Source organism: Lagopus muta, chromosome 5 (genome assembly GCF_023343835.1).
Source record: "Lagopus muta isolate bLagMut1 chromosome 5, bLagMut1 primary, whole genome shotgun sequence".
NCBI classification, from domain to species: domain Eukaryota; kingdom Metazoa; phylum Chordata; class Aves; order Galliformes; family Phasianidae; genus Lagopus; species Lagopus muta.
This window is the reverse complement of record NC_064437.1, coordinates 51,375,883-51,397,056: the sequence shown is the minus strand read 5'-3', so window position 1 is coordinate 51,397,056 and position 21,174 is coordinate 51,375,883. Positions and strand designations below refer to the sequence as shown.

At 38.3% G+C, this 21,174-nt stretch overlaps 1 protein-coding gene across 9 annotated transcripts in view; it reads right to left on the bottom strand.

Moving 5' to 3' along the window:
• The window catches only part of CPEB3 (cytoplasmic polyadenylation element binding protein 3), an 88,473-nt gene that overhangs the window by 14,563 nt on the left and 52,736 nt on the right, over positions 1-21,174 (bottom strand). For all 9 annotated transcript variants that reach the window (XM_048945289.1, XM_048945288.1, XM_048945290.1 and 6 more), the window contains 2 exons: positions 17,586-17,753; positions 15,645-15,734 (listed from right to left, as the gene is read on the bottom strand). In XM_048945289.1, the coding sequence (XP_048801246.1) occupies positions 15,645-15,734; positions 17,586-17,753 (258 nt within the window). The remainder of the gene's footprint in view (positions 1-15,644; positions 15,735-17,585; positions 17,754-21,174) is intronic.

Here is a 21,174-nt window from a genome sequence, read left to right as displayed (position 1 = left end):
AGATAAAATTAACCTAATTTTGGCTGCTTGATTACAAGGATAGTAAAAATTAGTACTAATTCTGTTTTCTAACCTGAGACCAACAGCAGCTATGAACTTTAGTAAGCTAACAACTCGTGATTCTGGACTTCTGTGACTGGAACACGTTGGCCTGCCTGCTAAGGAGTCCCCATAGGCTCTCTGAAGTCAGTCAGGTAAGGAGATTACAGCAGCAATGTTTTGTTGATCTAGAGAAGCAAGCAGGCTGGACTGGCAAAGTACATATGCAGAGTGTCCAGCATTACTTAAGAATTTGGTGACTGCACATCTGTTCCTGTTATTTAAGGACTTTGCATAGTCAGGATTAACAGAGATTGCAGAGAAATTAAAAGTAACTAATATGGGCAAGAAAGACACCTGCCAAAATTGGAAGTATTTTTTCTCACTTTCAAGAAATGCGCAATGATTGCTAATACTGATGGCCGAGCCTCCACAGTGCCACTGCCTGCATCTGCTTGTTCATACAGGCGTGTGCCTGCTTCCCTGGACAAAGGGAACATCTGAAGTGAACTTCGTGGCAGAAGATGCACTCTGAACTCAGATTGCATTATAAAAACAATGAAAGTGGAAAAATATACCTGCTAAAATTGACATTGCAAAAAAGAATTACTTCACAATTGATAGAATTTAATAATGGTGGGGTTTTCCTAATAGGAAGAAAACAGCATTTTCAATAACTTCATTCATCATTTAATGAAGAGAGCAATCTAAACTGTAACTTATTCTTAGTTTTTATTAATTATCTTTTCCTGTCAGCTGTGTTTAACTGCAAAGTTTGGCTATGACTTTATAAAACTCAAAACACCTACTTCAGATACTGTATTGTTTTGCTGAATATTTTAATCCCCATTTCTACTACAATGAGAGATGAGCCTCATCCTCCCAAAAAACTCTGGGCCAGCAGACTTCTAACATTTAGAATTGGCAACTGTAATGACTTCAAGGTTTAAAGGAAACTTATTCTACAAGGACAGTGGGTGAGGTAGAATTAATAAGAACATTAGTTTTCAAAACAAAAATACGTTACTCCAAAAGCATGAATTGAGCAAATGCCGAAAGCTTCTTCAGATGCCGCAGCACCATGTGCTTCAGCACATTCCTCTGTGCATCAATTTTCTTAACACACGGTAGTGTTTGTTGTTTTTTTTTTGTTTCACTAAGGTTGTCTGAACAGTCTTTTTACTTCATGGTACGGGAATATTTTAGAAAGGTGCTAACAGTAACTGTGGAGATGTCTCACTCGTGCTCTAGAGGGGATTGAATTCAGTCTGAAGTTTTTCTCAGAGATTCCAACTAGTTCTGATTTCATTTCATCTCTTCATATTAACACAAGCTTACCACTTTATGCTCAACTTGTATCTACAAGAAATAATTCATAAATGTTTTAAGTTCTTGTACTTAAGGACAGCAGTCTATCAGTTGCATAAACCATGAGTTCCATTTTCCAATACAAAGCTGGCAAGATTAACTTATTTCTGGCTATTAGGATCATAGCTACTTTGCAAATAAAGAAAATCATATATAATGAAGAGCTATATACAAGATCAAAGAGTATTTGAACACGTATCTATGGCAGAGGTCTGCACTTAATCGATTGATTTCCTCGGTACCTGATTGCCCAAACTCAGCACACTTGGAAAAATCAGATATTTGTATTCAAAGGGGCACATATTCTCAGTTTTATAACACTAATTTTGGACAGTGAGGAGAGCCCAGTGTAAAGAGGAGGACTCTCTCCTTGCATACTGTATAGCAAGTCAGAACAGTCTTTGCGTATTCACGTGTATTTATCTCATATGCACAATGAAAAAAACACTTGAAAAAAATTGAACTACGTCTGAGGCACATTTTCTTTCATTCTGTCTTTTGAAAGTTTAGACAGTGTCTTTTCTGATGTTTTATAGAATCCAACATGACAATAAAAAAATCTGTCATCCACCGATGATCTCTTACATAACATTTCAATATGTAATATTATTAAAGAATAAAATATTTCAAAATTTCAATATTAAGGAAAAATATGGACTTAAACTTGCACAGAAAATTAATGTTCTAATTTAATATCTGTGACATCATTTTTATATGGTTGAGATGGCTGCTTCAAAAAGTAGCTTTAAATGGATGTAATTTTTTCATGGAAGATAAATAGCACTCTCTCATTTTTCTTTCTGGATTAAAAAAAAAAGGTATTTAAATTGCATTGCAGTTGTACGAACTACAACTTTTGAATAGATTTGTTTTAAAAGCCCACAGTAAAGGAATATTTGGAATCAGTACGAGCCAACTTACTAAATCAGTTAACGTGATGACAGAGGGTCATTGCTCAAAGTCACCACTAGTAATCTTACTAGAGGATGCTTTGACCATGAATAAAACACATTGCTAAATCCAAAGATGAAAGGACTATTAAAAATGAAACTCATTTTTGAAAAATAAAAATCCAGGGTGTTAAAAAAACCCACAGATTTTCTTTTAAACGTTGCAGTGACACGGCTGGATTTTCAAGACGACATCAAAGGCTTTAAATACTTAAGAAACCTTAAAATAGAAATGACTGTAATCTCACTTAGCTACTGCAGAAGAGTGAAATTATGTATTAGTCAAGGCTGCAAAGATTTCTTTTAGGCAGTCTAATTTTAAATAGAAGTGTATGACGCTGTCAGCTGATTCTTTTATCTAAAAAAGCTTAAGGTAAGAAATGTGAGCAGTTTAGCATGTTACAGCCAGACTCCTGTTTGCTTTATGGTGGTTGGTTTTTTCCATGAGCACTAGATTGAGTCTGAGTAGTCTGGTAAATAAGAAATTCTCCACGTGCCACATTAAAGTCACAGTTTGGAGTACTTTTTGTTTGCTTTTAATTAAAGGTATGTTCTCCATATCCTCAGTTCCACAGCTGTGAAAAAAACTGAACCTTGAATCTGCAGAGTAATTAAATGAAGGTCACGTAAAAATTAAATGAAGCTAAATGGAAGACAAGATGTGCATCAAGCAGATCATATGGAAGGGTTTAATGAGAACAGATTCTGGATCAGTAGCCTCTGTGAAATGAACTGCGTGTCTTCACAATCCCAGTTTTACTATTAAATAGGCCATATCACTGAGGTTACCGACAGAGTGAAAGGTAAACATTTCACCTTCACTGCTAGTGACCTTAACATACCCCAAGTAGAAAAATCAGTTATTTCCTACATTGTCATAAGTACTATGGAAAAGTTTTTCCCCCACATCTTCTCCACATCTTCAGTGTAAATGAAAGAAAAAAAACCAAACCAACCACAAAACTCACAGCACATCCACTTGCTCCACGAGGACAAGGGAAAGGAGCCCTAGTGTTTCCTCTTCACTGCTTCATGGAGAGGACAGCATTTCAATATCGATGCAGTGAATAACACTGGTAGTGATTTACAGACTCCTTTCACCTCTAAAACATGCCAAGAAGCAGAAGGGATTTGCTGGTCATTGCTACCTGCGGTTTCTTTACAGTTTATGGGAAAACACTGACATCCAGATACCATCTCAATTTTTCCTGTAGTAAAGATGCTTCTCCCCACATTTTCTGAAGAAATTTTGAAGTGCACCCCCTCCATTAAAAAGAAAAAAAAAAAAGCAATAAACCCATGGCAAATATTCTGAAAGGGAATCGAAGCCCCTACTTTTATGTGGCATTTTACTTCCACAGTGTGCAAAACATTGCAAGAGCAAATGTGTATGCTTGTCTCCTCTTTCAAAGGTCACCACCATTTTAAAACTTCAGACTTATGAAAGCATAGCAGCTCTAAATCAGAATCAAAGGGTATAAAAAAAAGGCTATATCATACAAGTCGCTTTATTATAATTATGATAGTAGTCGCATGAATTAATTATATGACAAAGAGTAAATTTTTGATGAGGCAAGAGCTATCTCTGTGAAGTTTACTGGGTCGGCAGCATGGAATAGCAGGCATTTGCATGCATCAACACGAAAAAAAAACCCACAACTAAATTCAGAAGTGAATTTGTCAATTTCAGGTTGCAGTATTAAATCACTGCTGCTCTTTTTCATCTTCCACAGGACTCAGGTCTGCTGCTGCTGCTTTAACTCTGAGCAGATGGCTGAAAAGAAACCAGCCTTCAAGTCTGTGGGAAAGCCCAGTTACCCTTGTTTGTCAATAAGCCAATTTCAGATTCTACTCTGCAGTATTAATATAGAAAAATTCTAGATAAATATGTCAGTAGTCTGCTTGATTCCACCTTCTATTCCTTACCTCAGCAGGAGGTAAAATGAATTGATGACATACAGTTTTCATGGCAGAAGACAGAGACCCAAACATCCAGACTGCTTTTTAGCTGAAGTCAGTTATTTTTAGTTAAAAAATTTTGATATTGGATCTTACAACATAGTACCTTTTAAATTATGGGTTAAGTTTTATTTTTAAAGAAGAAAGGAAATTTCCTGCAGCTATGGGGCACAAACCAATCAGAAATTATATAAAGAGCTTCTCTCAAAGATCTCCAAACAGAAAGCACCTGACATCATTTATACAGGCCAAGAAGCCAGCAAGACATTCTCCCACGTGTGTGATTCCAACAGCCCTATGTGCAGACACACAGCTTGCACTTCACCATGATTTCGTAACTCTCTCTGTAGAGGAACTGAAATTGCAAGACTCTTTTTAAGACAGAGTGCAGATGCTGGACTTGATAGTTCTGAGGTGGGGAAAACCAGGAAAGACAACTGTTCAGACAGGCTGTGTTCTCCATCCTTTACCTCAAGGAATCTACCCTTAGACCAATGCCTTTCACTCCAATAGAAATGTTGCTTAGGAAGCCAAAACCTTAGAGAAGACCTTCTGTTGTCTTACAGGGTCACTGCACACTACTGACTCTAATCCAGCCAGAACAGTTAGTCATCGTTCATCCAAAAGGAAAAAAACATCTTTACTGTCTAAGAATTTTCCTAACAAATTCCTTGCAATTAAAACCACTGATCATCCATATCTGAAAACCATCCCTTCTGCTTCGTTTTCCTGCACACATACAGAGCTGGCACTATCATTTATCCATGAGGATGAACTAGGGAAAAAAAATAAATACCTACAAAATGCCAGTACTGTGCTGGAGCATTTGATAGTTTAAGGGCTGCATGTGAAATTCACTGCTAGAATTTTTCCCCGATCTGCTATCCAGATGGTTTCAGCTGTGGTGTCTGCAAATAGCTTGAAAACACCAAAGCTACAGATCAGAGGAGTGGTGTAAATGGACCACATAAAGGACACCGTATGCACAGTGTATCAAGCAGTCAGGGCAGAAAAAAAGAAAAAGGCACAACAGTTTACATTCGGAGGATATTTTAGATCATTAGTCCATGTCTGTCCAGTTAATAGTACTTAAATTTAATTAGTGTTATTTGAGGATACCATGCAGATTAATTCAGTACTTCACCAAAAAACTACTGAAAGAAATTTTGTTGTTTCCTTTTGGACAGAACAGTGTAAAGAATTGAGCAATTTCAGCTTAGAGTAAGAAAGATCTCTTCCTTGCAGCATTCAGAACATATTTTGTGTGTTGGCATTTTAAGGCATTTTATCTAATCTAATCTTACACATTTTGTGAAATAATTCTGTAGTAAATGTTCTTGGAAGGTTCTTTTTGTTTCGTTTTTACAGCTTAACTAAAATAAAGATAATTTTAAAACATCAAATTACTTGGTATTTAATTCTTTCCAAAGAAGATGTGCTGTTAGCAGTTTTTCCCTTAATAAGAAGGTTTCCATTGCTGACAACATTGCTTCAGCACTAGGTTTAATCATAAGAAGTCATTGTGTCAATTTCTGTGAGTTGCAGGTCAATAATAACTGGTTTGAATGTTCACTCTCATGTGTTTTTAAGCTCTGGTTGCTCAAGTCTCTCGTCTCTGTTGGCTGTACAGAAGAGACGCGCCTTGAAGGCCTCAATGACAGAAAGCTTTTCCAAAACTCATCTAAGTCATTTTGGCTGAACAAATTTCTCTCTCCAAGTTTCTACTTAGCATGCAGTTTTCTGGGAGATCAGAATGGTACATTTTACAAAAAATATCATAGGATTTACCAAATCCTCTAAACCACTATGATTCTCACTTTATTAAATGAGAACTGCGCAGCCTCCACTGCGATGTAACAGGGCAGTGATCATACGCAGATGGTGTTACCCACACACATCATAGATCCCCAAACGGGAGCGATTTTGCTGCCAAACACAGCAGTGGGACATCGGAGAGAACGGCTCTCTGCTGCTCCTAGCTTTTGAAACCTGAGCGCAGCAGATCCTCTCCCGAGTACCATCTTCCAACACGTGGTGAATTCCTACTTCCAGTCTTAAACTCTGATTCGGGAGAATAAAAATAGGGCTCATTGCCTCCGAAAAATTCTTGGTGTGTGTTTTCAGATGATACAGCGCTGATTTGAAATTACTGTATACTTACTGTAGGGGAAGAATGGTGGGCATCACTACAGTGATTCTAGGAACAGGACAGTATAAATTACTGCTTGCAGGACTTTCTAGGGAGCGCAGATTTGTAACTCATGAAATGATCACAACTTACCAGGGGGTGCAGGAGGAATAAACATTATTTTTGGATTACTGCTTCCAGAAAAAGTGAACCCACTGCAGGGCTGGTCCTCAATAATGATCCCCTTCAACTTTTCTCAACCATTTGAAAGAATTTGATGGTTCCTATATTATTAGCAACAGATGCTGCTCAAGCTATCAGCAAAGCACAAACTGCTGTTATCGAGACCTCAATCTCCCTATTCATAAAACTGATTTTATCCTGGAGCCCATAACACAAATTAACCCATATCTTCCCATTTATAAAACATCAGAAAAGGCAAAAAAATAGAATTTAGATTTCTATGGTAGAAAAACAATTTATGGAAAAAAAAAAAAGCAGACCATCAGTAAAATTGATGTGGTTTCAGACGCAGTTTATGAGAATCTGACAAATATTTAGCTGCTTTCATTTGACAAAAGCAGACTGCTTCTTTCTTAGGATTAACTGACACAAAAGCCCTTTTTCTATACTTCAGAATGTTCACATAGCAAGTAATACTTTCAACTTCTTTGTTCTGTGATTGCTGCCTTAAATCTTTTTAGTGCCTTAATCATTGAAGACCTTCAAGTACTGGCTAGAAAACCCTCTGAAACCCCACATTTAATGCCCCTTAGTGATAAAATTTTGTTGGATCCGAAATCTATTTTTGACAAGTATGTATGTTCTAAAGAAGGATCAATGGTTATTTCTGGGAGACTTCAATTAAGAAGGGCTTTACTGACCTTTGCTTTAGATAAAAATAAAGATTGTGTGTCAATGTCAAATGTCTCTCCTCCCTCATTACATCATGAATGTGCTGGGAAAGGTTGAGAACTGGTGTTCTGCACACGCTCTGACATGCAGTTGACACAGCAGTAACATTTGCACAAGAAAGTATTTGGAAAAATAGCAACTCTACGCATTAAGCTTCACAAATATGCATGTTTTCTGATTTGAAAACTGTGCAAAGTAAGAAAGAGAAATGCTACCTTTTGAGCTATTTCAGGTGGAGAACAGATGTTTAACAAGTACACAAACTTCAGACTGAATTTGTATTGGAAGTTTTATGATAAATTATTTGCTAACGTGACTGAAAGGTGAGCGACCTTTCAATACAAGCTTGTATGAAAGAATAAGGAGTACATTACTAGCAAAGATATTTATTCCACACTCTTTCTGGTATTGACCATAACCTGTTTTCTACAATTCGTGGAGGTGACATAGGAAGTGATTACAACCGCATACTGAATATGTAGTACGGACACTTCAGTACTGTCACTGTCCTCCGTGAGCAGCATTCATCTAGAGAAGCTGCACAATGTAACTAAGTTACCCTGATGCATCCTTTCTATGAGTTTGAAGGAGAAAATATGCTGCAAGTAGCACTTTTTTTTTCTTTAATATTGTTGGGCTTTTTGTATTTGTTTAAAAATGTAACATGAACAATGTAGTGCTAAGGGTGACTAAGGAAAAAAAAAAACTTAATCTCAATTATGGCATTTTCCCACAGGGGAATTTCAGACTCCTTCACTCTCTCCTACACTTTTCTTTCCAAGTTATTTTTTCCATACTGAGATATTTTGTACACTGGTTTCCTGGTAGAGTCCATCCTGGTGGTTTTAGGTTGCAGAATGGAGCTATTTGACTACTGTTGTGACCAGAACCCGCCGCAGACTGATCAAAAATGAAGAAATCCACGTGACAGAGAATTTGGCTAGATGCTGTGACCAGGCAGTCATTCAAATAGAATCACTAGCATTTCTTTCCTAGTTGGACCATGAAGTGACACTGGGAACTCATTTTTCAGTCTGCTTAGGAATCTTTTAGCCATTATCCAATGCAAAATTTCAGTATAGCTACACAAAATTACTTAATATAACTTAGTTTTAGTTAAATATCCATTTAAATTTAAAATATATGATCTCTAAGAAAATTCACAATCAGAACTCATGTTTTCTTTCCCATACCAACACTCTGTAGTCACTACAAATAGTGAAAATGCATGCCAGCCCTCCCGAGTGAGCCACGTGATGTGTGAGCTGCTCAGCGACTTGGTCTGATAGAAACAGTGTAATATACTTGGATGCTTAACTACTGTAGCATATATCACAGTAATATCTATCATCCACAAAAATGACAGAGCTGCATGCTCCTGAGGGCGTACAACTCAGTGTTCTTCTTTAGGACATGGTGCAGCCAGTCATCAAGCTCGACGTGCTTGTTTCACAAAACACAAAGCTTTCTGCCAAAGAGGATCTGCATCCCCTCTCCACCTTTGCCCTGTCCCTGAATTAGAAAAGTAATGATTCATCTTCAACCATTAAGAAGGTAAGTAGAGCACCTCCTTTCTCTTTAATATCATCTTTACGAACATCAAGATTTAAAGCCCATGAGCACAAGTATGGCTCTATAACATCAGCTGCCCGATATATTCAAAAAGTGAAGTCAGTTACCTCTGTACCACCAGAAAACAGAACACCCAAGATGTACCCATGAAAAGTCTAAAGGTACATAAGATACTAAGCTGAATTAGGCTGCAATTCTAAAAGAAATAGCATTTGTTGTTGAAGGCAACATGAAAGCCGGTAGAGAATAATCCTGCAAAGCCACCTCAGAATGCAATTTGCCCTGCCTAGGTTTGATTGCACAAAAATAACTATATTTTGCCTCATCAGACTCTTGTTTACTCTCAGAAATAGAAACAGCAAATGGCACTGCTCTAGGGACAGACATTCTCTTACATGAAGCAGCTTCTTGAATGCTCTTTGAGACTGCTGTGCCAGTTATCAGACAGATATTTTACAATCATTATCACTTCACCACCAAGACTAATCAAGCACTGGATAGGAAGTAGCATGAAGATCTTTAAAAAGGAAGGCTTACACATAATTAATTGAAAATCTAAAAGCAACTTCTACGCTAAAAACAATCTTAAATAGCAAATTAGTATGTGCTGCATGCTGCTGCCACACACGTTGTGAATTGCATTGCTTTGGAATCGTGCTTTTCTGCTGTGGGATGGCATAGGGCCTCCAAATTACATACACAGCCTGAGAGATCAGTGGTTAAAGGACTGATCTTGTGTGCTTCTGTGTGGGAACATACACAAATAAAGTTTCAAAAAGCACTTTCATTGCTTCTTGCCATACAGTGTGTTTCTGGATAAGGAACTCAAGTTCCCATTAAGTTCCCATTCTAGAAAACGTTATAATCTCCAGCTTCAGCTTGTAAGATATGAAAACTGGCCAGGCACTCTTTGACGTACTTCAGCAGTACGATATTACATCATTTAGACCAAACTAACTGAAAATAAATTACAAAAAAAAAATCACAGAATGATGGGTTGGAAGCCATCCACAGTTCCAACCCCCTGCTGTTGGCTGGGTGCCACCCATCAGATCAGGGCCTGGAGCCCCGATCCAACCCAGCCATGAGCACCTCCAGGGATGGGCACCCACAGCTTCTCTGAAATACTGAGACTGGTTTCTGTACAACATATCACTGCGCTCAGACAAACCAGATGCCCATTTCTGAATCCAGTTGGTGAAGTTAGAATTATGGCGCCATGCTTTATCCTTGTAACTATTCACTGCTGCTGCTCTTGTGGAAACTACCATCTCTACTGCACTGGCAATGGAATTAACCATGCAAAGGGATCTCAGTCACACAACAAAGGTCAGACAACTGCCCATGACAGCGTTCCCAGCTAGTTTACCTTGGAGACCATCAGGAATGCTCAAACAAGTCTGCTGCACCAGTGGTTTTAAACGAAAGCAATCACTTCCCAGTGTTGCTTTATGCAACTTTCTATATAGCATTCTTTTCTTCCTGAGATCTTGCTCATCTCTGTGCGCCCTGTAAGCAGTAGGTACAATGTATCTATTTTGAATCAAATAAATGACTGAAAAACAGGGAAAATACAAGAGGATCGGACTGTTGTACCACACGTCTTAATCAATCATGTCAATGCATTCCTCCATTCCAAATGCATCTTGTCTTCAAGTTCTGTCCCACCTCATTTTCTTTCTCTACAACATCTTTCTTCTTACAAGAAAAGAAATAGAAAAAATTCAGTAATTTTTGTCCTTGTAAAATGTCACACATGTTCCAGTGAGTGCTAGAAGAATCATAGTTATCACTAAGAAAAATAAACCCGTAAAAGCTTCCTTTGGTTTTTTTTTTGTTTTTTTTTTGTTTTGTTTTGTTTTTTGTTTTTTGTTTTTTTTTCCTTAAAGGTGTTGTTTTAAAGTTAGCAATGTGTTGAAAAAACTGAAAGGAGAATGTTTTTGAAACGTTGACACCATCTGTTTAACAAAAGAAGTAGGAAAAAAATTGTCTCTAGTTAGCATATACATGGCTTAACTCAGCAGACCAGTAAGTAAATCAGAAAGCCTTCATATTTTAATCAAATACAAATTGAATTATCTTGGTTTTGCCAGGGTGAAATAAACTGTCATGGAAATGTGTAACTACATTTGATAACTTACTTATGTGCATATTTAATTATTTCTCAACATCTCATAGGTACTCAGAAAATACTTAATCACAAGCCACATTCAGTTCCCAAAACTCTGTGGTGAAAGCCAAGTAAACATATCACAAACTGGGCATCTGCTTAGCGAGACCAACACATGGCATTTATACATTTTGCCAGTTCTGTTACTAATGCATCCAAGCAGATGCCAAAGGAAATAATCCAAAGACGCTTCAGACAGCGGTAATGAATTGGCCTTATTCAGAAGCAAAGCATTAAATTCACCTCGTGGATGACACCAACATAAAAACACGGTGCTAAGCTTTACAATGCACAGGAGAGGTAAAAAGAAATGTTGAGGCAATAATGCAGATGCTCGCAACTAGGAATAGAAGCCTCTTACCCACACTGTCAGCTGTTATCAACTTCTCTTGCCCTAGTGCAATAATCTACACTTTCAGTGACAAAACAGCTGGGTACCACCAGTGTTCTCTTGGCAATCTGAATGCCAAACTCGTTGGTGTTTCCTGTAAGGGCTGTTTTGATCTTCCAGATAATTTTGGTTTTGTTGTGGTAATAACCAAAATTTAACCACTGATCGAGCAGATCTTCCTCAAACACATCATGTCAGGTGAGGTTTGGTATAGGTAACAAAGACCTAGAATACCTGCAAAACAGGAAAACCTGCATGGCACGGTACGCAGCACGCCCTAGTAGTACAACACAGACACATCCTTGTTGATCTGTAGTCCTCCAGGTCCAAAATCAGATTGCAATAAGCCTTGCGTGACTCACCATGCTGGAGATTGCAGTTCAGTGTATGTCACACAAAACTGGTCTACATTCACCAGGCCCTACACTTAATTGATCTTAATTGATGTGTTTAAGCAAAGGCAGTGGCTGTACAGGGCCAGTAGCATCACCATTCTCAGAATGCCAAAATCTTTGTTCAAGCTCAGCATTGTGAGAACGTTTCTGGACCTCAGCCCTGAAAGCAGCTTATGTGACACTGCACCTAAGCTAATCAACCATACCAGCTAATAAACTAGCTAATATGTCTTGCCAGATCAAGACTGCATATCTGCAGTCTGACTTACCCACCAAACTAACCAGATAACGCACCAGATAAAGGGAGGAGGGGAAAAAGTCATTAGACTGTAGTTTTATTTTAATCTTTCAGATTTCATGCCTGATCAGCTTAGACATGGCTAATAGCTCCTGCAGCCTTTTGTTCCTAGTCTTAAGGATATCAAGAGAGTCCTCCTAACATAAAGCAACTAAATGGAATTCATCTACTGCAGCATTGAACACATTTCACAAATTCATGCAATTATGAATAAGGCACAGCATTTTTCTTGAACAATAGATGCGGAAAGTCCATATCCGTATGCTCAGAACTGTAAGGGGTGACATCACCTGCACTTAGAAGGTAGTAATTCCTGATGAAACTGCCCCAGTGTGAAACTCTGCTGACTATGCTGACCCAATGGTATGATTCTATCTGCTTCAAGCCAGTAACTGAATGCTTATCAAAGCAAACAAAAAACAACTTTCATTCTAAGTCTAGGCATAGTCATTTGGCCTGACCTACAGAAATAAAGGGCTAATAAAAAAGCCTATCCATCAAAAGGCCACTGAAGTCCATCTGGAGGCGACAGCCTCTTTTCAGAAAGAGCAGGGTTCAACATTACTGCCAGTCAGGCATGTTCAAGTAGGTGGGAGAAGCCTCAGAGATCAGTTTTATTAACGTGTGAACAAAGATTAGCCTCCACATCATCCCACTGCATTCCCACAGTCCAGACAGCCTCTTTTTTTTTATTACTATTATTTTTATTTTGGACAGATTTTCCATCTGAAATAACCCTACTGAAATTGTCAGAAATTCTACAGGTTAATAACGTGACATGGAAGGAAAAAGGTAGAAAAAAGGGAGAAAACATCTGAAATCACTACTATTTGGCAGCTGGATGCCACTGAATGTTGTGCAAAAGCATAACTTCAAGCATCTCTTTCCATTTCATTTAATTTTCTTTTTTTAAAAATAAGTCACACACAGAATCACACAGAATCACAAGGTTGGAAACGACCTGCAAGATCATCCAGTCCAACCACCCTCCCATTCCTATCAGTACCACAAGCTACTAAACCATCTCTCGTAGCTCCTCATCCAGGCGCCTCTTGAACACCGCCAGGGACGGCGACTCCACCACCTCCCTGGGCAGCCATTCCAGTGCCTGACCACCCTCTGAGAGAAAAAGTTTCTCCTAATATCCAACCTAAACCTCCTCTGGTACAACTTCTTGCCGTTTCCTCGGGTCCTACTATTTGCCTGGGAGAAGAGGCCAGACCCTTTTGCACCACAACCTCCCTTCAGGAAGTTGTAGAGTGCAATGAAGTCTTCCCTGAGCCTCCTCTTCTCCAGACTGAACAATCCCAGCTCCCTCAGCCTCTCCTCATAAGACTTGTGCTCCAGACCCCTCACCAGTTTTGTTGCCCTTCTCTGGACACGCTCCAGGGCCTCAATGTCTTTCTTGTAGTGAGGGGCCCAAAACTGAACACAGTACTCAAGGTGCGGCCTCGAGTGCCAGATAATAAATGAGAACAGCCTAAAATAAAACAAGTCTAAACAAATAAATACTGTGTTTTAATTCTAAAGGAGCCTCTATGGAAAAACAGAAATAGAGGCATTTTATTGCAGTGCTTCTTTCAATGATTCCATAATACCCTTGTAAGAGGAGTATTCTTTATCTTTAAAATAGATGCAAAAGATCTGAAAAAAATACAACAGGCATTCAAACCTGGCTTCTGACTCCTGGTCTTTTACGCAGACGCTCCAGCACAGAAGCGCAGTCAGTTACGTACATTCAACCAACCAAGCTCAGTACAGCTCTTGAGAGAACCTCAAAGACAGGAATGCAGGATGCATAACGCTGCAGTCCTGATTGATAACTAAGAAGTTAGTTATAAATAAATCTGGAACAGTTGGGATTGACTGTTGTTTAGCACTTTCAGACAGACATTCAGGGCAACTGGCAGGGGCTTTGAAAGCCGTTTCCTATATTAGAATCATGACAAAAATAGAAGCGAGCCTGCATTCCCTTGTCTTCTGCTAAAATAGATCTTACTCGAAAACATTTTCACAGGTTTGTTGAGGCATAACTAGTCCAGTGTCACATACAGAACAAACTCAACAATAATTGGAAGTCCCATGTTGATCTGCCTTAAATAGTTACTGAATTAATGAGAACTAAAACTGTAGCGGAGAGGACCAAGAGATATTAGGGACAAGGAGAAACTTGCTTTATTATATTACTGTTCTTTAAACTTTTCAGTGAAAGTGAGGAAAAAAAAAAGAAAAAAAAAAAAGCATATTTTACTAACTGTTCTTAAGAACATGTGCTTTATTCACGTATTTATTAATTCAGAAAGAGGTGTTGCATAAAAACTCCCGACAGCAAGGCTGAGTTGTGAGAATGGGACAGGAAAGACACAGCATGTATGTTTTGTTGTTCTGTTTTAAAGCAAGTGCCCCAAATGCTGTTTACAGAACAAGCCTTTGTACGGAGCTATCTTGCCTCCAGCACTCAAGATTCCACAGAAGCTGTTCATTACTTGTCTGTTACAATCAAAACCATATCTATGGAAATGTTGCAGGATTAGCTAGTTCAGTGACCAAGTAGCCCGCTCTTCTGCCAAGATAATCAGTGGCCTTAATGAGCCATTAAGAACTTTGAGATCCAGTGAGAGTAGAAAATCTTAATGTATAGATCAGAAATCTTGTGCCTAATTTTATGCTGCAGTTTTAGATCATGCATGAACTCCCAAACTATACGCAAGAGGCAAGTGTGACTGAGCATAGACTGTATGGTATAAAAATAAAATCACAGCAGAAGATACAGTACAGAGCAATCGAGTTTAACCAAGCAACTCTCCCAGCCAGTTTTTCCATAAACCCTAAATAAGTTGGCATAGCATTTTGCTGATGGGTGTGAAAAAGCCCCACCTGCTTAACTCTAAGCCACTCTGAAACGAATCAGTTCCGGCCTAACAGCTCTGTGATCACGGTGCCTGACACCTGCCCAAGCTGAAGACTCCATCTCTTAGCAGAATTCATTGCTGTAACTCAGCAGCAGCAAACCCTGCTGCAAACCTTTTGGTTCTGAGCAGGATCACAGCTTCCTGGGTCAGCACACACGCAAAGTAGGCTCATGCATCTTGGCAAAATACTGTGCATACAGTTCACCAATGACTTCTGGCCATGACAAATCATATTCTATTATTCTTATGGTTTCAACAATAAACAAACCACAACAGAATTAGGAAATTTCAAAAACTTTCCTTCTAAACTAAGCCTAGTATAAGTTAAACACTGAATTAAGGACTCCGTGCTCGCTGAAATACAAGGCTACATTTCATTCACTGAATCGCTCTTTTTTTCCATCATGGTAACTGCTGAAAATACACTTGTTGAAAGAGCAAATTCATCACTGATAATCAAATCCTTTCTTTTTAATAGATTGCCATATTGTAGACATAATTTCCTTTTACCAGAACAGCCTGCATAAAAATATTTTAAGCTAATTACCTTTAGGTGGAAAATATGACTTGCTTTCAGCTTTGTGAGGCCAGTCCACCACAAGAGGTCCAAATCTACGAAAGCTGGCAGTGATCTCATCTACAAAAAACAAATGAGGCACCTTAGAGAAAGACTGAAGACTGACAGTGGCAAGGTAAGCATTTCTATTTTAAAAGTCCATTTTCCGTTCCTATCAAGAACAACAAAAACTGCAATACTGTACACTGATAATGCCTAAATGTTCTTTTAGTTCTGCAATATACATGGCTGCTTAAAAAAGGAATTTTGCATTCCACTAATACAAGTCTGCATTTAATCCTGCTGCAAACATGATCTATCAAAAGTGAATATGCTTCAGCTGTGGTCTACATCTAATTATAGCCACAATGCAGGGTCAGATGCTGCCACATGGGGACTGATGGAGAAGCTAAGTGTCTGCATGGCCACTCCTTGCAGCACAATCCAGAAAGCAGGCTGCATCAGGCCATGTGTCTGTGGGGACTTCACCTCCACAGTCCCCTTGGGAAATCTGCCCTGAATCACCACGTTTTTGTTGTTGTTGTTGTTGTTTTTAAGTATCAGTTTAAAAACACCAGAAAGCAAACATCTGAAACCATCCCTGGAACTATCCTATAGAACAATTTTTATTTTAAGAAAATTCTTTTTTTCCCTCAAATTCGTTCAAGTTTTTAAAATATATATAACTTTTCAATGCATTTATGCATTTTAAAGGAAGCAGTAATTTAGAGTTATAGCTAATGCAATGCTAAATAGATCAGAGCAACAACTCAACAGAAAGAAAGGTTGGAAAAAAAAAAAAGCAGCCATTTTCCAAATTCTTGGTTGCTACTTGAGATGCATCCAGATCACCTGATCCCCATGAGCTGCGTGTTAAATTTTTCAAGCAACAAGAGACACAGAACACACAAATCAGAAGCTTAAGGAAGATGATGTTACTAGACTCAGTCTCTCATGTATGAGGGTAATAGCTCCCAAGCAGCCATGTTTCTTATTTCCTCTCAGGACAGGCTGGGCATGTATTTCAAATCTGAAGTGTCCCAGCAGTGGTCACATCAGTTGTACCTGCTGGCCTGCTGCTGCTTGTATTTGGAGACTCAGATGACCCAGCTGTCCCCGTACCAACAACTCTGCAACTGGTGATGTGATGTGGGAACTGTATTTGTAGCTGTTTGTGAACCATTCATTGGCAATCCAGCTTATTTTTATTTCTTTTAACTGAAATTGCACCATAGTTTATTCTTCAGATTTAGTAGTGATGAGATTCAAAGATTCCTCCCTTTAAGGCATCCTTGAATGTCCTGTATATGCCAACTGAAGCTACGTAGTGATGGATTCCTGCCACAGTGTGAAAAATACACCCCAAACTGTAATGTTTTGGTTTCAGTCCAAATGTGCGTGTGTACATGCATGCAGAGTTAATATGGACTGAGAAAAAAACCTGACCATCCCTACTAAATGCTGGTTACTGTTGCAACCATATTAAATGCTCTACTTCCGTGAATTGAATGCTACATATATGCTGCATAGGAAACCAATTTATTTTGATAAGTACTGCATTAACAAAGTCCATAAGTCAACAACTTCTATTAACAAAGGAAATCCTACAGAGGATTGACAGTACCCACTGTTTTTCCTTTTTCCAGCTCTCCCATTTTACATGTGTGGGAACACATGCTACTAGTGCAGATTAAAAGACCTGCTATGCAGGCATTTCTGTCTTCATCTCCTCTAATCTGCAGTACAGAAGAATATCATGGGAATTCTCAGGTGTTGTGGGACAAAGTGAGGAGGATGTTTTAAATAACGCCACAAGCACTACAAGCGATACACCTGGAAAAATACATTTGTTTCTATGATAAAATGTCGTTTCCTAAGTAACTATATGAAAGCCAATTCCCATATCTCACCAATGTAACTTATTCACAGTACCTTCATCAATGTCAGGAGGAAGACCTCCAACAAACACCTTTCTAGAATAGCGTTCCACTCTTTCACCATTCTGACAGCGTGTTGGAGAACTGAGACCCGATGATAAAGACTGATCACCGTGGCTGTCGTCTAGGAAGCCATCTTCAAAAGGAAAGAGTGAAGACCGACCTGTAACAGATTTTGTAGTATCTGTAGTTAAAGCTATTTCCTGGACAATTAAATATTTCAGTAAAAACTTACAATTTCCTTTTCTAAAACACCGTTTTGCTTCTAAGAGAATTTCTAATGAGAAGTCTAGCCAAGCAATCAGTTATTCAGATGGTATTCATTGGTATCACTCCTATTTTTTCAAATCTGTAACTATGTTATTCTTAGAAGACAATAAACTTAATTTAGTTTAAAGCAGAAACTCTTGGGAATGAAAATGGAAGCCAACAAGTTGTCCGCAGAAACTGTCATAGCTGCAGAAAGCACCTTTGAACACTTCAAGCCAATCCTTTTTTGATTTAAGAGCTTCCATAGCAGATCTCAAAGAAACGAATTAAAAATGCAGATCACTTAAGCCATGGCATTGCGGGGCAGGATGGCCTCCTTCAGAATGCTTGACAGTATCCTAACCTCAAGAGCTGCATTGCTTTCTCCATGAGTGAGTGGAGGCAAATTTCTGAGCAGGGGGCAAACAGCAAAATAAACACAGAAAAGCTCTGAGTAGTGGATGTTAAGCGTGTAGGTGAAGCAAACAGCTTAGCTAACAAGATAAAAATCTTTAAAAGACTTATTAAATAAAACACAAACACTTGCACTAAAAAAAAAAAAAGCTGTTAGCTACATCAGTGTCAAATTGTTACTCAGTATTAAAATACACTTTCAGTAAATGAATGAACAGAAAGCAGCACAAATGACTTCTATTCAGTTATTTGATGAAAAGTGAATTACTGTTATCACCTGATTCAAATAACTTGTTGCTACTATTACCAAAGTATACGCACCTTATCTTAAGAACAGATTTATTAACCCAGAAAATAGAAGATATTCAAAATTGCTTTAGAATTTAATTTCCTATACTTGAGTTGAAAAATAAATCCTGTAAAGTGGAAAGATGTATAAATGGGAACCTCATCTCAACTCTGAAGAAACTACTTGTCCCCTCATATCACGTAGGATTGCTCCCAGGGACAGAATTAAAATTAATTGATACAAACAGTTTATAGAGGGGTTAACTATAAATATAAATAGCAGGAAAAATAAATTACATGGTAATTGATCACATGAAATTGACTTCTAGGAAGACCCAATGAAGAGGAAGCTACAGCACACAGAAGTAAAGGGAGGAAAACCAGGGGCAAGGTGGAAAACAAAGACACGCAGACTGACACTAGTCAGAAAAAAATGTATATACTGAAATGATCAGTAATAGAGCCTTGAACAGTAAAGGCTACATTACAAAAAGAAGCAGCAAACCTACATATAAGGAACAAGATAAACAACCAACAGAAAAGATGTTCTGACTGACACAAAGCATGAGCTTCAATTTTTATGTAGGAAGAACACATTGAAGGCAGAACATTGGCAAAGAACACAAATGCAAAAATCCACAGAGGTAAAAATCCTACTGTGCTTTTAAGCACCAATATAGAAACAGGGCAAATGTCACAAACAGAGAAGGATTTAGAGATGCTACTCTTAAAGTCTAGCACAGCTGGCTGTCAGAAATGGCAGCTTTAGAGCATAAGCCAGAAAGGACTTGATAAATATTCTGGTAATGCATGGAGAGGTTATACACATATATGAATGTATGCATTTTAGCAGAAGAGAGAGCACGTGAATGAGAGTAATAATAGGTAGAAGTAAACATGTAAGAATATCAAATTATTTACAGACTAAATAATATTTTATTTCCCCCCACAAACATGCTTTCTTAAAAAAGATGGAAGTTCACACATCAAATGAATCAATATTTAGCTATTCAACTGAAATGCAGGTCCATTGAGGAGGCTGAATGAGAGCTGATTTCTGATGGAAATCGAACAAAATGCATAGTGGCTTAAAAGGCAAGATGCCTCCTCTGATGGTCAGATGCTTGACAGTTCACAGGCACTATACTCAGATTAAGTGAATTCAAGAGATGATGACCTAAAGCTTTATAGTGAAGCATACAGTTAAAAGTATAAAGCAAGTATTTAATATAACAAAAGGCACAGAGAAAATGGAGTAGGGAACAGTTGCTCAAGTACATTAAATACATAAATCCAAAGAAAGCCAAACTATGGAACCCATTACCACAGGCTTTTTAGGATGCTAAAAAGTTCCCATCATTTCTGAAAGAGGGAATGAGCAAGAACAGTGGAAAAACCCATCTTGGAGCATTAGCTATTGAAACCTCACATCAGAAAACACCCAGGGCAAGCCTCTATAGAGTATCATGGAAAAGCATTACTAAGTGCCCTGTTTTTATATGCCTGCAGCCCTTCCCTGGCACCTCTGAGTTGTCAAGGCAAGAGGAAAGACTTTCAATAGCTACTCTTACACCCATATCTGGAAAAAGTAAAATAAAATTTGAAAACCAGATACAGATCTTGTTTTCAGGATACGCAACTCAGCAACCTGAAGTGTGATTTCTACAAAAAAAAAAAAAAACTCGGCTTAATTCACAAAGGAAACAAAGGATCAAGTAGAAAGCTGATAGGTTGCACCAACCCCCAAAATATTTCTGACGACACTCTTCCCACTGAAGATGCTTAGTCACAGTGACAGAGTGAAAGACTAATTAAAAGACTCCAGTATAACAAACATGAAATGAGTCCCTGCACAGACTTGCCTCTGAGTTCTCTGCATATTATTACTGCAATGCAAGTGGTAAAAGCAATGAATATGAGAACGTTTGATAAACAACACATCTTTTTTAAGCAGACAACTTAAGAAATGTGTGGTTCTTCAGGTTAAGAAAGCTCAAAACAACATTATGCAATTCAATATTCTGAAAAAGCATGGATATCTGAGAGATTAATATTGTATGAGTAGGGCACGTCACAAAATCCCTAACACTGATGACAAGAGACGCGTGCACACACACACACACACACACACACACCTACTAGTTACCATAGAAAAGACAAATTCACATAGGCAACAATTACTATGGAGGGAAGCATGCATTTTAGCCGAGTAAAACAATCCTGAAAGTCCAGCGCATCCAGAACCTGTTTGCCTTGTTTTGTCATCACCACAATTTCTACAAAGAAGCCTACACTGAATTTTACAGCCTATCTTGCACGCATCACGATTACAATTGCCACATCACTTACATTTTGCTTCTACAAGTCAGCACAAGTTACTGGAAGTTAACAGTGCCCAGATGGTTTCCACCTCCCTTCCTACTTTGCTGCCATTTAATCAATCTGGAGACACTTGGCACCATCCTATGCTCACATGCATACAGAGCTTATGATATTTAATGTTTCAAGTACCATGGGAGCACCAAAGAAAAATATTAACGTGCTTTAGACACCGGATAACAATACTGTTCTCTGGAAGTAGGGAAAAATAGCAAGGTAAGTTTGTGGATAAAATCTAAGTTTTAAAAATACAA